At 37.3% G+C, this 17,767-nt stretch overlaps 1 protein-coding gene across 1 annotated transcript; it reads left to right on the top strand.

Annotated features, from left to right (window-relative positions):
* The first annotated feature begins 4,394 nt into the window (after window positions 1–4,394).
* On the top strand, window positions 4,395–17,341 carry LOC141283311 (vesicular inhibitory amino acid transporter-like). Its single transcript, XM_073816595.1, has 3 exons — window positions 4,395–4,664; window positions 13,329–14,045; window positions 16,578–17,341. Exons 1-3 carry the CDS (start codon window positions 4,395–4,397, stop codon window positions 17,013–17,015), a joined length of 1,425 nt encoding a protein of 474 aa, XP_073672696.1. The 3' UTR covers window positions 17,016–17,341.
* The last annotated feature ends 426 nt before the right edge of the window (window positions 17,342–17,767 follow it).

The raw sequence follows: 17,767 nt of genomic DNA, 5'->3' as shown, positions 1-17,767 counted from the left end.
ACATAGCTAATGCAACAAAAGTCATCTCATTCCGATGAAGCTATGACTTTTTAAATTTCAAAACACTAAAAAACGGAGAGGTACAGAGGGCTCCAAACCCTACGTCAATGGAAAGCTTATTTATTATGTATGAATCAGTTTCAAAACATTGGTTTTGTGGTCCAGGGTCACATATGGTCAAGTTAACCTCTGTAAAACTACAATATTCTGGTGGCATCATTGGTCACAGGTCACACAAAGAAACTACCATTGATCATATGAAACAAAAACAGATCTTCTCAAGGCAGTGGTGGCCAGCTGTGCTGGTCTTTTTAGCAAGCATTTCTAAACTCTTCCTGTCTCATCAATCAGTGCATCCAGAGAATACTGACTCTGCATTTAGGGTCCACTATTCTTAGTCTACCCTTTCTAAAAATACTCCCAACATCCGGTTTTAGCTGCAACACACACCTGGCGATTACACACATTCCCAAGCGTGTTTGAATTTAGAGGACGGCGCGCGAGTCGACTTACACACTCAACAGCGACTGTAAAAATGTATGATGAAAGATGCTTCATACAGGCTTTTTCTGGGTTAATCTTCTCTGCTTCATTAAACGCTGAAGAAATGTCATTGACACAAGCAGCTCTGGAAGAGTCTAGCATTTCAGAGGCTGCAGAAATGAAACAATATGGATCTTAACAAAGCATTTAAAGCAGCGTGATATTAAAAGGCCACTCCACGGTCCCTGCATTGATGCTCGCAAATTGATTTTATTCAAGGGTTCTCAGTAAAGAAAGCCTTGATTACTTGAGTTAGAAAGCTGAAAGTAGACCACTACTTGTGTGTCAGAAGAGAGGGTAAGTGGTTAGAGAGAGAGTGAGAACTTTCATCAACATATTGACCATTGTTTTCACTGAAGGATATTGCATCTTCTGGAAAACAATTGTTTGTGAAGTTTTGAAGTGTATATAAGTTTACAATGTATATGTGACCCTGGACTACAAAACCAAAAAGGTCAAATATATCGACTTTTCTTTTATGCCCAAAATTATTGGGATATTAAGTAAACATTATGTTCCATGGAGATATTTTGTAAATTTCCTACCGTAAATATATCAAAATTTAATTTTTGATTAGTAAAATATGCATTGCTAAGAACTTCATTTGCACAACTTTAAAGGCGATTTTCTCACTGTTTAGATTTTATTGCACCCTTAGATTTTCAAATAGTTGTATCTTAACCAAATATGGTAATAACAAACCATAAATTAATGGAAAGCTTATTTATTCAGCTTTCAGATGATGTAAAAATCTCAATTTCGAAAAACGTACCTTTATGACTGGTTTTGTGGTCCAGAGTCACATATATAATTGAAATAGATAACAGCATGAATTCTAGTTGTATCACTCAGTTAAGCTGTCCATTAATCACACATTATAATGATAAAAGTTGGTTCAAAAAGTAATTATAAAAGTAAAATGAAAAACATGACATTTGTGGCTTCAAAGTAACAGGGCTGAGGATCAGTGCATATGACTAATAACTAGGAAATTTCATTGCACTACATTATTCACTGTCAATCATCTTATGACTTGTGCTGAGACAAAAATGTAAATGTGATTTTTTTTTTCTGTAACAGAGTTGAACTATTGAGCCAATATAATGAGAAGTAATGAAATACTGTTAAAAATTGCAAGAAAAAATATCTGAGTCATAAAACATAAAAAAGACATAATTATAAAATTGCTATTTTTAATGGGAAAATGTAGCATAACAGGGTTGAGCAGAACGACAATTATAATGTAGTGATAAACAAGGACATGCAATAATGCAAATATATGATTTAAATGAAAAACAAAGATTTTAAGTCAAAATTAACTAAATAATGTTGATGCACTAAACAATGAACACAGTCAAGTCGACGCATTAATGTGAGTTCAGTTGCTATACAGTTAGTTTTATCAGTAATAAGTCACGGGTAAACCAAAGCATACATGGCATCGTTTGAATTCTGGAAGAGAACCGTACTACAAAGCTTTTTATTTAACCATGAAACATGAAAAATGACAGACAGTGTTTATTTCAGGCGAGTACATCTCCACATGAATTCGGAGAGCGCGTAATGCGCGCTCATTCTCCTTTGCGCGCGCTCGCCCGCTCGTTCACACACACACACGCGAGATCTGTAGGTCCACTCACCTCTCTGCTGAGCTCCACAACACCGCCATAGCAGCCCGATGAGCACGAGAAAACACGGTCTGTTCATGTCCTGATCTGTCTCTTCTTCATGTGCGCTCGGTCGAACAGCAGACTCAGTCCAGGAACCTCTAGAAACTCCACGAGTGACTTTAGGAAGTTTGGGACGCTCGTCTGGCACAGCCCTCCTATCCCGGACGCTTTGAGGAGGGGGCGTCCCGAGATCACATTCCTCTGCATTTCCTCTGCTGGAAAACTTTAAAGATCATCTCCCTGCAGAAATACTGTAAAATGCTAAATCATTCTCTAATTACATCTCCATATTTAAGAAGAAATATTGGATATGTTAGACAAACTACATTTGGTCACAATTTTGGATAATTCTGTATGCTTATTACTTACTTGGCTATTATTATTAACAGTGTTGGGGAAAGTTACTTTTAAAAGTAATGCATTACAATATTGAGCTACTGCCTAAAAAGTAACTATTTAGATTACTTAGTGACTGTTTATGGAAAGTGAGTGTTACTTTTTAAATCTGGGCAGGGCTTGCTTGTTTGCTTTTTAATATAAAAAGTTCTATATTTTTGTCAAATGTAAAAGCCTTTTTACACCAAAAGCCTCAGGCTTAGAGAAAAGTAAATTCACGTTTGTACAGTAGACCGCAGAAGACAAAATGTAAACTCTTTAGCAAAAAAGGAAAACAAATGTTTGATTATCTTGAGTAATTTTTGCTTATTAGTATGGATGAAAAAGTAATATTATTATGTTACCCCCAACACTGATTATTAATATTTATGAATGTAATCTGATTTAAATTTTAAAAAGAAAAAGCAATATTCAATATGTTAGACAAACTACATTTAGTCCCAATTTAGGATAATTATGTATGCTTATTACTTGCTTAGCTATTAATTATTAATATTTATCAATGTAATTTCATTTTGAATTTAAAAACAAAAAGCAGGTGTTTAAACCATACTGAGGCATGTTCCAGTTGTAGGCAACAAAAAATTTGTATTACCATGTTGCAATAAAACAATGGTTTAATATTTCATGTCAGTTTATAACATTTGCAAATCATTAAATAGACTTACCATAGATCAAAGAACAAAAATATAGTGAAAATAAAGTGCATACACTCTTAAAAATGATGCCATAGAAGAAACTTTTTTGGTCTAAATGCTTCTATAAAGAACCTTTCACAAAAGGTTCTTTGTGGTGATAGAAAGTTCTTCAGATTATAAAAAGGTAAGAAAGAGATGGTTCTTTAAAGAACCTTTGACTGAATGGTTCTTTGTGGAACCAAAAATGGTTTTTCTATGGCATTGCTGTGAAGAACCTTTTGAAGCATTTTTTTATTTTTAAGAGTGTAGACCACTATTTCATATTAAGTAAATGTAGCTTTGTGAAGTTGGCCCAGTGTGAGTTACCTGTACTTCAAAATATCTTCTTTTGAGTTCTACAGATGAAAGAAAGTCATAGAGGTTTAAAATGACTTATAGGTGAGTATATAGCTAACAGGGATGAGAAGACGACCAAAAAACACAAATAAAATCAGCAAAAGCAAAGTAAAAATTTTATTGCATACTTTTTTTCATGTTTGAAACAACTTTTCCATATGACGGTGTTTGTTGAGACTCTGTTAAGTTAGCCGGAACAATGTTTGGATGAATAATATGCTGTAACATTTGTTTTATGTTCTCAGTATGTGTGAGTCAAAAATTGGATCAAGAGTTCTTTCTTTTCCTCTGGGTGAGTCAGTATGGATGAGAGCTGAGCTCTGGAGTTTCTGGACTTCCTCTGCACCCTCTAGTGTTGGACTCACACATTTAGTCTCATCTGTATTCAACCAAAAGCAGACTGTCCTCATTCTGACAAAATGGAAAGCAAAACATTTTCTAAACAAACATCTATAGACAAACTCCCATTTTCAAGTGATTATAATGTTACAGTTCATCGGCCTGTCAGTCCTCCACACTTTTGTGCTGCTGTTGGCCAAATTAAAATGAATGCACAGCCAAGTTTTCCTCACAGGTGTGATGGCCCGGATCTCCGTTATGCATTTGCACTGCTCAGACTGACATCTGGCCGGACAGTACAACATTTCTGATGGATGTTAGTGAGTTTGGCTGGATTGAGACACTTTGTGTAAGGTAAAGGAATGAAAGCCAAACAGTTCTGTGCACTCTTTCCACATTCAGTGGCTGAGCAATGTCACATTTTCAGCTTTCCTGGGTGAAGACCCGGGCGGAGGCTCTCTGGATGAAGCACTTCCATGCGGGCGCTGAGGAGAATCGAGGTCTGGTGGTGAGGGATGAGCTGGCTCACACGTATGGAGACGTTTGCAGGTGTGATTCTCAGGCTTCCAGTCCTGAATGTCCGGCTGCAGTTGGTCCAGATGGTTCCTGTGATGACGCTCACAGCACACGGCCGAAAATCACAACCTGGGAGGCGGGTTGGAACGTCACCAATGCCATACAGGTGAGTGCACACACCTGCATTACACATGCATCAAATCTGTTAATGTATTTTAATTTGAAAGTATAAACAAACTATAATGCAGAAAAAAGGTTTTAGGAAAAAGTGCAAAGCTAATGTGCAGCTGACTGCTGGTACTGCACACAACACACAACACAACACACAGGGATTCACTAAAACTGAATTACGCTTGCTCACTTATTTGCACATGCTGTCTGTGTTGTTTTAGCACCTGATTCAGAAAATGAATTATGTAAATCAGATAACGGTGCAAACACTGCCAAAAAAAGGTTTGGATGATCTGCTATTTTGTAGAGAATGCAGCAGACCAATTTGCATCACTGTATTTCCAGCATCCAATCAGCTCTTTAAAATGCTGAGAATCTGAGTATATAACACATTTGAGTATATAACATATTGCCATCATTTGATCATCAAGGATCATCAGAAAATATAAACAAACATCAAAATTCTGCTTACCATTGCTTTTTTTTTTTTTTTTTTTTTACAAAAAATCAATCAATCAAACAAACACTTTTCTTACTTTTTTTACAATAAAAATATATCCTAACTTATTTAAACAAGTGCGAATGTACTCAAGAAGAAAAACTGTTTGCATATTTTATTTATTTATTACCAAATATGCAAACTTTTCTGCAGCTAAAGCTTAAAGAATGTAGATTGCACTCTCAAAAATAAAGTTTCTTGAAAGCGATGCCATAGATGAACCATTTTTGGTTCCACAAAGAACCATTCAGTCAAAGGTTCTTTGAAGAACCATCTCTTTTTTTACCTTTTTATAATCTGAAGAACCGTCTTTCGCCACAAAGAACCTTTTGTGAAACAGATAGGTTCTTAAGATGTTAAAGGTACTTTATGGAACCATTTAGACAAAAAAGGTTCTTCTATGGCATCGTGAAGCACCTTTATTTTCAAGAGTGTAGGTAACACTTTATTTTGATAGTCCACTTATAGTTCGAAATAAAGTATAACTAAACTAAATAAAAATTGACAGTGGAATAAGAAAAATATATGAATTAGATTAGTACATGGTGGTAACTGATGAAGGTTTTTTTGCATTCAAAAGTGTGAAGTGAGTTCGCCCTGGGGTGTTTGGGAAGTACTACCTGTTATCTTGCTAAATTAAAACGTTAAGTAAAAGATCATCAGCCAATTTCCTAACCTCAGATTCTGCATACTTAGATTGATTGCACGAGTGTTTGTGTGTGTTTGAATATGCCTTATTTACTTTATGGCAGCATAAATCCTTGTTTATGTGAATGACACCCCATTATCTCATCAGTTCGTTCTCATTTGAGGCTGAGGGTAATATTTAGAGCTGTTAATGATCACACAGCTCGTTATTGCTGCTTGAGCTTGTTTAATTCATCCTTCTGCTTTACTTTATAGCGTAATGTGCCTCTCTTTCCCTATTCACCCATCTGTCTTACTTGCACCTGTCTTACTCTCTGTGAATCTGTCTTTCCTCTGTAGTGAGTTGTCTTGCTCTCTGCTGTTTTTATATGGAGTTGTCTACTAAGCCAGCATTCGGGATAGCTGACTGTCACATGACATTTAGGTTTCAGGTGATAGGATAAAAAATGTCCATAATTGAGTGCCTATAAACAAAAATGACAGCATGCATGTCACAAGCTTTTGTCAGTTTGAATGAGTAAAGGCCCTGATATACATCAGTAAAATCTAAAAACAAACTGGTAAGACGTCATTTTGAACAAACTCAGGGCAAAACTAGGTTCGTTTGGAGTTTCGAAAAAGCTTGTCAAATCACACTTTCTGGGAAAGTTTGCTCTGGATGTTAAACATCTCTGAACCATTAGCAATAGTTGGGTGTGGCTCCTGGGCTCCGTCTTTTTAAGGGAAATCTTCCATGGTTTATTTCTTCTTTTTAGTCTGAAACCATATTTTACAATGTGGAAATAAGCCATTTTCTGTCAATGTGCAAGATTTCCGTTTCATTAGCTGCTGTAGAAATAATGAGAAGAATAACAAAGTGCAGTAAATGGTAAAACTGTTTGCACTACAAACTAATGTGTTCATAATTAACTTAATACATTAAAATAATGTGGTAAGACACACCGGTTTGCAATATCAAGCTGCAAAACCAGCTGTTTTGTACAGCTGAAAAAAAACTGGAAGCAGATTAGACCGGAAGACAGACGCAATGAATTTACAAATGTCTACACCTGCTCTTATGGGATAAAATAAGGTTTTGTGGGTGGAGCCTATCTGGTGGCAAAAAATTTTATTTACAGTTTTCAAGTAGCAGTCTATGGAATAAAAAAAAATGAGTTCATATTTTAAAATTCGGACTTTATTCCACAACTGACATTATATTATATATGCCATTATATCTCACAATTCTGAAAAATCAACTCATCATTCTCTCTTTTTTCCCCTCGATTCAAAGTCATGAGTTTAAAACCCACAATTCTGGCTTTGACAAACTCTCTGTTTTTAAGTTTAAACGAGTTATAAAGTCTGAAATATGAGATATAAACTTGCATTTGTGAGAATAAAAGTCAAAATTGTGAGATAAATCAGGTAAATGTAAAATGTTAAAGGTTTAAATAGTATTTCATGCTGTAGCTATAGGGCTAATATAATATGTCCCCTATAAACTGCATATGTAAATATGAAATGAAAAGAGTCGTATCTGGTAATATCTGGCCATGGTAAACTCCCATGCAATTTCAGGTTTGCCGCCTTTATCTGAATCGGAAATCTGCAGTGTATACAGGAATACACTGGTATGTGTACACATCTATGCATGCAGTGGTAGACCTAATGATTAAATGCAATTTATGCTTTAAAAGTAGTGTAATCATAGCAGGTTTCATCCATTGATCTATCAGTTCAAACACCTGCGTTTAGCTTCAAATGGTGTCTTTAATGACATTATTCAATCAAAATGATTTGCATTCCAATTCTAACATCCAAAGGAACAACAATGCATTTTTTCTCTTATTCCATGGATTTGACCTGCTTCCATGTACTTGTTACCAGTGTTTTTCTGCCACCACAATGTGCACAGCTGCAAGTGATGTAACTGTAATGTCTTCTCCAAATTGGTCTACAGTAAAAGTTTGAGTTGTAATTCGAAAGCGACACTAATGCTGTTTTTTTTTTCATGTTTAATACTGTAAAGCTCTAATTTATAAGCATGGTTGGAGTCAGGATGTTCACTAATGGCATATCAAACTTATTTTTTTCCCTTTAGAGCTTCACTGTTAGTTTATCAGGTTTTAACTGCCACTGCAATGATGAATTATTTTAGGTTAGTGTTACACTTCAAAAAATGCTTTTTTAGGTTTACTTAGATTTGTTGTCTTGTTTCCAGCCAAAATACCTAAGAATTCTTAAATTCTTAAATTTTCAGGTAAAAAAAGGTCAAATTAAGTAAGTTTTTGCTTGAAACAAGCAAAATAATCTGCCAATGGGGTAAGAAAAATAATTGATTGAAATAAGATTATTTTGCTTAGAAATCTCATTGAGATGAATGGGATTACTAGTAGAGATAGCTATCTGAAGGAATTATACAGCTCATTCTGCTTAATATTAACAAATTAGTTTCCATAATGAGCATGAAATTCATTTTTAGTTGATTCAACTTAAATACATTTTTATTTTTAATTGATGTTTCTTTTGACCCATTCTGCCATCTTTTCACAGAGCTTGTCACAACGCATTCTGGAATTGCCTTAAGTGTGAAAGACGCAAGCAATACTGCCTTCGAATTTGGCCAAAACAGCTACCATTTGGTACAGCCTTCATGTCAGAAGAGCATCTACGAAGCCTAAAAATGCAGCTCACTGGGCTCCATACCCTCTTTCTCTCTCTTCCGTGTCTCTGTGTGTGAATGATCAGCTGTCGTCTGTTCACGAGAGATACAGCCATTAGGACCCAGAGAGGAAATGAATGCGCTGTTGTATCTTTATTCATTGTGTCTAACACAAAGCAATTTACCAACAATTACAGTCAGGATAAAATATCTGTCACTTAGCGCCTCTTTAGAGATGACTGCGACTTCATTAGTGGAGGGTGTGTGAGAGGGTGTGATTTCATTACTCCCATCTGCTGTGCGGCTGTGAGTGTGTGTTTCACACAGCTGTGTGTGTGTGTGTGTGTGTGTGTGTGTGTGTGTGTGTGTGTGTGTGTGTCTTTATGTGCTTGTGAGACTAGCGCCAACCCTGTTTCTGCTCAGAGGTTGCTCTTCATTACTTAATGGAGTTCTTAGTTATGGTTCACTCAAGTATCAACTCTGGTTCTTATAAAAGGACTTGGGAAGAAGTCTGTGTGTGTGAGCCCTGTGATGGACTGACCAACCATCCAGTCTGTTTCCCTGCCCACAGCCTAAGACGCTGGGATAGGCTCCAGAATCCATGCAACCCTACAGAGGACAAGCTGTTTGGATAAAGTATGGATGGATGGATTGATTTAGAAGAACAATAAAATAAATAATAGTTGTTGTTTTTTTCAGAAAGAAAAATAAGTAGTATTGTTCTGGGGTAACACAGTGGCTCAGGGTGTAGCACTTTTACCTCACAGCTAGAATCTTAAATATAAGGGTTCTTCATGCCATAGAAGAAGTTCCATAAAGAACCTTTAACATCTGTTTCACAAAAAGTTCTTTGTGGCGAAAGAGGGTTCTTCAGTTTATAAAAAGGTAAGAAAGAGATGGTTCTTTAAAGAACCTTTGACTGAATGGTTCTTTGTGGAACCAAAAATGGTTCTTCTATGGCATCGCTGTGAAGAACCTTTCAAAGCACCTTTATTTTTAAGAGTGTAGTTCAAGTTCCAGCAGAGGCACACACTACACGATTTTAGCCCTGATTTGCACTTGCCATCATTTTTGTGAAAACCGCTGACAATGTGAAATGTGTTTCGGTTGGAAATGACATGGGCGACAACCTACAGCCAATGAGAGAGCATGATACAGGGCAAGAGAAACTTCAGTCATAACAGATCCTCAACAGAACATCAGTAATCAACCATTCACTCCTTCATATTCTTTTTCGTTTATTTATTTATTTTTCACTGCAAATCAGTGTACAGACAACTTAGATTGCAAGCTTTTACAGGCTACCGTTTTTTTACCAGAACAAATCCATTCTTGTGCGAGAATGCCTGTCTCTTACATGGACTTGACATTAACTTTTTTGCTAACCAGCCACTGTGCCTAGTAGTTTTCTAAATTTACTAGCCCCTAAGATTTTTCATTGGCCACAATTTGCATTGCAACAATTATGTCTTATATGACTAAAGTTACTGCATAATAAAATGTATTTAAATTGATTTCCATGTCAGTGTTTGCCAATTTAAAGGGCATTTTTTTCTAACTGTTTAAATGCAGAAACAGCTGAAGTGGCATTTAGATGCATTTACACAGACAGTTTAATGAAGCTGAAATGTAGCATGAATGCATTTACACTGCAAAATTACAACAGCATAAATAATGTTATGAACTTGTTTTTTAAATCATTTTTTTTTAAATCTACAAATGTTGGAAAAAATGCGAAGATATGCTACTTTTAAATATGAAAGTAAACCGCCAGTAGGTGGCAGCAAGTGACTGTCTTAATGAATGAGTCATTCATTCAAGTGATTCGTTCATATGGCTGATTCGTTCTGATTCGTGAAGTCTTTATGAATAGACCACTGAATCATCGACTCAAGTGATTAATCCAAAAACACAGAATCATTCAGTAGTGAAACACTGCTGTATGTTGCTCAGAGATGCCTGACTGTTTTGCTGTGATCTTTGTTTTGAATTATTTTCCTTAACCAAATCGAGCAAAAACACTCAACACTGACAACATTGTACTAAAATGGATATTAACTACTCGTTTGAACTTGTATAAAATCAATGTCAAATTTGCAATCACGGTTTTCAGGGAAAACTTCACTCTCTAGGTCGTGTCAAGTTGCTTAACTAGGCTAGACTAAGTTATAAATATAAAAAAGTTAAATTTTTACTGCAGTATGTTTCTTCTGTGTGCAGTTGCATTCATTTAGATTTCTCCACGAAGATAGAGATTGTTGCACATACAGACAGAGTGCATGAGCCTAAGATAGTGTGACCTTATTACTGTTGATTAACTATTATCAATTGCCGAGTGTAATAAAATCTGAATCATTCTTACAGAAATTTTAATTTTAATCAGATTAGTTCCAAACAAGCTGTTACTGTAGCCTATATAAAATTAAACCCACCAAAGTGGCTAGTGGGAGTGACTTTATTACCCGCCACTGCTGAAATCCAGTGGGTTGGTGGGTGTTAATGTCAAGCCCTGGTTATTTCCCATATCAGTTCTTACATGTGTTTGATTGCGAAATATAGTTTGTAGACAAGGCAGAGTTGTTGGCGATTCTTCCTAGTCAAAAGATGTGTAATGTGTGACCCCCCTGTCGCCAATCCGTCATGTACTGTGAACACATCGGCAGCTAAATGGTACCCCAGACGGTCGTGCAGTGTCAGAAGTGCAGTGATCCCACGACTTTGAAAATCGTGCAGCGTGAACCTGGCATTAGGAGGATTGGATACAGTAAATTAGCCATAGGACTGAGTGTGTCTCATCACTGGGGATGCATGAGTTAGTGCACTCTCAATGCTGCGTTGCGTCAGGAAGGTCATCCGGTGTAAGACTTGTGCCAAATGGCTGTGTGGATAAATCCACTGTGGTGATCCTTAACGGGAGCAGCCGAAAAAGAAAGAAAGACAGAGAGTAGTGTGGGACTAATTTGAGCAATCCTTTAAATCTGGAGCACAAATGCTTCAGGAGGATGCTTAGATGTTTGGTGTTTGATCCAACCTGATCTCATGAGAAAATTGAGCTGTTTTGCAAGTTACGAATTTGTGTGAATGCAATTGTAGGATTTTTAGAGAAAAACTAAGCATGAAGGTCCACCCCTAAACCTAACCTTCAGTGAGGCCTAAGCTGATCGCGCGAAAATGGAGAAATAACATTATACAAATTACCAGGGCTGCCAACTCTCACACATTCAGTTTGACACTGTTCTCATTCTCTCACACCACGTGTCCATTTTCTCATGCATTGAAAAAGCACCCTCAAACGAAAGCAAGAGCATCCTCAATTGAAACTGTAATAATAGGATATTGGTGACACCGATTTGGCAACCTCTCCAGTGTGTATTTGTGTTTGTGCTTTGGAGAGCTTCAAAGTTTCTATTTAAAACATGTTGAACAATGTAGCCAATCACAGACAAATCTATTGACTTCCTAAACACATCTGATAGGCCATTGCACTCAACTTAGTCAGAATTCACTCACTGCTCAAAACTATGCATGCTTACAAATCATTTTATTTTCACGAAGAAAGTACACAATGCAAATAAGATATTCATTGCGCAGTGTAGAAAACTTGAGATGAACGAGATGAACTGAAGCGAGTGACAGCTTTTTAGTGAGGGAAGCGCTACTTGTGTGCTTTCAAGATACCAGGGGTGTAAACTTTTGAACAAAATGAACAAAATTTGCCAAATACTTTTTTTTTTCATTTAGTACTGCCCTTCAGAAGCTACAGAAGATAGTTACATATTTCCCAGAAGCAAAATAAGTTACATTTATCCTAATCTTTAAATTCTAAAAGTTTTCAGGCACTTAATGCATTTTGTTTCCTTCTGAAGCATCAGTGAGTGTTTGAACCTTCTGTAATAGTTGCATATTAGTCCCTCAATTGTCCTTAGTGCGAAAAGATGGATCTTAAAATCATACAGTCACTGTTGGAAAGCGTTCAAATACACAAAAATGCTGGAAAACCAAAGAATTTGTGGCAGCTGAAGATTTTTCCAAAGAACAGCAACAAGTTTAACTGTTGAGGACAAACAAGTCTAACTATCACTAAACAAAAAACAAAAACACAGCTGTGGATCATTCAAGTAACAACACAGTATTAAGAATCAAGTGTGTGTAAACTTTTTAACAGGGTCATTTTTATAAATTCAACTATTATTTATATATGTAAACGTCTTTTATGTGAAATGTCTTATTCGGTTCAGTACTAAATTAAAAATGATATGACTAAAGTTACGACATAATGAAATGTATTTACATTGATTTCCATGTCTTTGTTTGCCAATTTAAAGGGCATTTTTTTCCTCAACTGTATTAAATGCATGTGACATCTTTCATATGAAATTCTTACATTTTATTAACAATTTCATTTAATATAATAAGACACCATATGGCTGTTAACAGTCAAATAAAATCAGTATTAACAAAACCGATCTTTCCACTGCAGAAGAAACAGCATTTAGATGCATTTAGATGTTATCACTAAAAAAAAAACAACAACAACTGTGGATCATTCAGGTATTACGTATTAACAATCAAGTGTATGTAAACTTTTCAACATGGTCATTTTTATAAATTCAACTATTATTTCTCTTGTGGACTATATGTAAATGTATTTTTGTGAAATGTCTTATTCAGTTCAGTACTAAATAAAAAATGACATGCATTTTGTATGATCCCTCTTAACATTTTGCAGATTCTGCAAGGTGTATGTAAACTTTTGACTCTAACTGTTTGTGGATTATCAGGGTCTGAGAAGCAGACTTCAGCAAGTCTTCAATTAATCTCATTGTGTAGAAGTATCATTTGAGCTATATGTTCTTTTGATTCCTCAGGGTATCTTTGTGCTGGGTCTGCCCTACGCCTTGCTGCAGAGCGGCTACATGGGTCTGCTGTTGCTGGTGCTTGCCGCACTCATCTGTAGCTACACCGGAAAGATCCTGGTGTCCTGCCTGTATGAAGAAGACGAGAATGGCCACTCGATCCGCGTCAGACGCACTTACGAGGACATCGCTATTGCCTGCTGCAGACACATCTGTCCTTACATCGGGGGCAAGGTGGTGAACGCCGCGCAGGTGGTGGAACTGGTGATGACTTGCATCCTATACTTGGTTGTCAGTAGTAACCTGATGTGCCACAGCCTGTTTTTCCTGCCTCTGACCCCAGCAGCCTGCTCTGCCATCACCTTTCTCATCCTGGTGCCCTGCATGCTGATCCGTGACCTGCGGGTGGTATCACGTCTGAGCCTCTTCTGCTCACTGGCTCAGTTCCTCATCACCTTCATTGTGATTGGCTACTGTCTCCGTCAGTCATCACAGTGGGCCAGTAGGAGTCTGAGTGCGGTAGTGGTGGACTTTGACGGCTTTCAGGTTGCAGTGGGGGTGATTATCTTCAGCTACACATCACAGATCTATCTGCCTACGCTGGAGGAGAGCATGACCGACAGGCTAGACTTCAACAGCATGATAGACTGGACTCACGCTCTGGCCTGTGTACTGAAGACGGCGTTCTCTGTGGTGGCCTTCCTCACATGGGGAGAGGAAACCAAAGAGGTGCACTGATGCCACACGACTGTAGTTGCACGACTTACAACTACTGTACATACACCCGAAAAAATGCATGCAATGTTGTACAACATTTTGCTGGGTCCAAAAGTCTTTAAAGGGTAGTTCACCCAAAAAGGAAAATTAGCCCATCATTTACTCACCCTCCAGGCATCCTAGGTGTATGTGACTTTCTTCTTTCAGACAACTACAATCATAAAAAAGTGCATCCATCCATCCATACACTGTAAAAAAACAAAACAAAAAAAACACAATTTGCTGAGTAAGCTTAAAATAATTTGTTACCCTCCTGCGTTAAAATTTTAAGTTGAATAAATTCAAATATCTGAGTTGTCACTTAGTACAATTTAACATTTTAAATTGACTAAACTTTTTTGACCTGACTGAACTTAAAATTATAAGGCAGCCACAAATTATTTTAAGTTGATTCAACAAATAGTTTTTTTACAGTGTAATAAAAAGTGCCTCACACGGCTCCGGGGGGTGAATAAAGGCCTCTGCCTATTTTTAAGACTTATTTCTCTTACCCCACTGGCAGATTATTTTGTTTGTTTCAAGCAAAAATGCACTTAATCTTGACTTGTTTTTTCTGAAAACAAGACAATAATTTTTACTTTTATAGAAAATCCTTGTTTTAGGATTTCTTTTATATTTTGGCTGGAAACAAGTCAAAAAATCTAAGTAAGAAAAGCATTTTTTTTTTTGCAATGTGGGGTTCAGCTGACTAAACACAGTACTAAAACACAGTACCCTGGTAAAATAACCTCTTTCTTTCTACTGTAGAACACAAAAGCCAATATTTAGCAAAATATCCAGGCTGCTTTTTCCACACCATGGAAGTTAATAGGTATACCACTGTCATTTCTGTCCAGGTGAACTATCTATTTTTACATTTACACATTTGGCAGACAATTTTATCCAAAGCGACATCCACAGATTTGACATTTTGCCAGTTGCCACTTGTTTTCAATGGGAATCGAACCCATGACCTTGGCATTACTAGCACTCTACTGTTTAAATGACAAAAAATATAATGCAGTTTCTTGTTTTCCTTTGTCTTTGTAGTGTTGCAAGCTGTTTCTCAAAACCAAAGAGATATTTATTATAAAAGTTAAGACTCAGCCACACCTCCCTAAAACGGCTTGTTTAAACTCGCCCCCAATGGTCCACGTCACGTAGATTAGCATAACACCGGCCATATGTATATGGAAAGAAAGAAGGCGTAACTTTCATGAAAGACTGTTTCCTGAACCTGGGAGAGCAGCTTACAATGCCAGCTGTACACAAAAGGTTAAGGCTATAAAGTGGGGCAATTCCAGTGTTGAAAGGACAGTCTGCGCTTCTGACTGACGGCCTGTAAGTACGTTTTTATATTTAAAGAAATCAATACTGACTATTCAAATGCGAGTTTTGAGCAGTGTAGAGTAGTGCTTGTTGTTTTTCGTTCTATGATTGCAAATGCAGACATGGTGTTATGTTTACGCAACGTGACACAAGCATAAAAAGACAGGATGAGTCTTTATAATCAGTAGCTATGTCCCCACTGGATGCAACAAATGCCTAATTTATAATGGGTTTTATTGTTTCTGTCTCGTGCCGAGAAACTGCATCACAACATGATAAGGGGCGTAACATTTCCTTCACACGCTTGAGGTATTCGGCCAATCACAATGCACCAGATAGCTGGCCAATCAGAGAACACCTCGGTTTCCTTCAACGATGAGTTTTGTTTCAGAAAGGCGGGGCAGAGAGGAGCAACAATAATGTACAGTATGTGGAAAATAATATGTTTTTTGAACCTCAAACTGCATAAACACATTGCATTACCACAAATACGCAAAATAATGCTCTTTTTAGCAACATCATATGACCCCACTGCAAAAAATGCTTTTCTTACTTAAATTTTTTGTCTTGTTTCCAGCCAAAATATCTGAAAATTCTTAAATCAAGATGGATTTTCTAGACGAGTAAAAATTATTTTTTTTGTTTTCAGAAAAAACAAGCCAAAATTAAGTGATTTTTTGCTTAGAACAAGCAAAATAATCTGCCAATGGGTTAAGAAAAAAAATCGTATTTCAAACAGACAACAAGATTATTTTTCTTACCCATTGGCAGATTTGCAAAAACACACTTAATGCCTTGTTTTTTTCTGAAAACAAGATAATTTTTACTCGTCTAGAAAATCCTTCTTTATTTAAGAATTTTTAGATATTTTCTTTTTTTTTTTTGCAATGTAGGGTTCGGCTGACTAAACACAGTACTAAAACACAGTACCCTGGTAACATAACCTCTTTTTTTTCCAACTGTAGTACACAAAAGTCAATATTTACTATTGAAGTTAATGGGCATGCCACTGTCATTTCTGTCCAGGTGAACAATTTTATCCAAAGCGACATCCACAGATTTGACATTTTGCCAGTTGCCACTTGTTTTCCATGGGAATCGAACCCATGATCTTGGCATTACTAGCACTCTACTGTTTAAGCTACATGAACCTTAAATTTTTTCTTTTATTCTTAGGTGATAACAGATAATCTGCCCACTGCTTTGCGGATGGTGGTGAACCTGTGTCTGCTGGCAAAGGCTCTCCTCTCGTACCCTCTACCGTTCTACGCGGCGGCAGAGATATTGCAGACGGGCGTCCTGAAGCTCAACTCGTCTGCCGAAGGGACAGAGCGATGGACGCTGGTCCTGCGTGGATCTCTCCTCCTCCTCACCCTCATCATGTCACTGTACGTGCCTCATTTCTCCCTCCTCATGGGCCTCACGGGCAGCGTGACCGGTGCGGCCATGACGCTTCTGCTCCCGGCGCTCTTCCACCTGCAGCTGAAATGGACTCAGCTGGACGTGAGCCGCAGGGTTCTGGACCTGCTGATATTACTGCTGGGCTGTTTCTGCAGCATCTCTGGGGTTATATGTTCCATCAAAGGAATGATAACAGCCTTTGAGGACAAATAGATAACAAACCGTCCTCTATCTGCGGGTCTGCTTTTACGTTTGCTCCGGTTGGTGGTGTTCGGTTGTTAATAAAGTTAAACGGAGCTGTGTCTGGAGGTTAATGAGCCTGCTTTGCTTCCTTCCACAAATCTGACTGTGAAATGTTATCTAGCGTCGAGTGTTGTTGTCATAATTCACCATGTTCATTGCTCAGGCACTTACCAGGCCAATCATGCATGAAAAGCGCACAAGATCCTGTTCTACAGTGTGTTTATTATTCTCTCGTTGTCTCTGGAGCGCAGTAAACAACTTTTGACAGTCAGTTAACTTCATGTAAAAAACAAATCATAAACATACTGCTAGCAACTAATAGGCTATTAAATTATGAGCTTCTGAAACAGCACTTTTTCATAACTGCCTCAGTTTGTGTCTTTCTCTCTCTCTATCTCTCTCTCTGCATTGATGAGAATATCATTATGAAATTTGATTTGCTCCTGCAGGATAAACTACAAGGTCAAACAGTCAGTCATGACCAAGAGTCCTCAAGTCTTGTAGAGCTAAAAACAGCTGTAAGTGGATGACACCGGAAACCAGACACATTAAATTTACGAATGGCCTGCTCTTAGGAGAAAAATAAGGTAGCCCGAGTGACATCAGTGCATCATCTGATTTAGCAGAAAATGTATAAGAACTTACATCGAAAGCCAAACTCTGCAGCACAAACTTTAAGTCTGGACTTATTTTGTTATATGCTCTGATTAAATACGATTTTT

Source organism: Garra rufa, chromosome 13 (genome assembly GCF_049309525.1).
Source record: "Garra rufa chromosome 13, GarRuf1.0, whole genome shotgun sequence".
NCBI classification, from domain to species: domain Eukaryota; kingdom Metazoa; phylum Chordata; class Actinopteri; order Cypriniformes; family Cyprinidae; genus Garra; species Garra rufa.
Note: the sequence above shows the minus strand (reverse complement) of the source record. Positions and strands in the feature narration are given on the sequence as shown.

Excerpts from the sequence above, each read along its gene's own strand:
- LOC141283311 (XM_073816595.1), top strand. The coding sequence starts at position 4,395 with ATGTCACATTTTCAGCTTTCCTGGGTGAAGACCCGGGCGGAGGCTCTC. Across the intron at positions 4,665-13,328 it reads ACGTCACCAATGCCATACAG|GGTATCTTTGTGCTGGGTCT; the intron begins GTGAGTGCACAC and ends TTGATTCCTCAG. Across the intron at positions 14,046-16,577 it reads GGGGAGAGGAAACCAAAGAG|GTGATAACAGATAATCTGCC; the intron begins GTGCACTGATGC and ends TTTTATTCTTAG.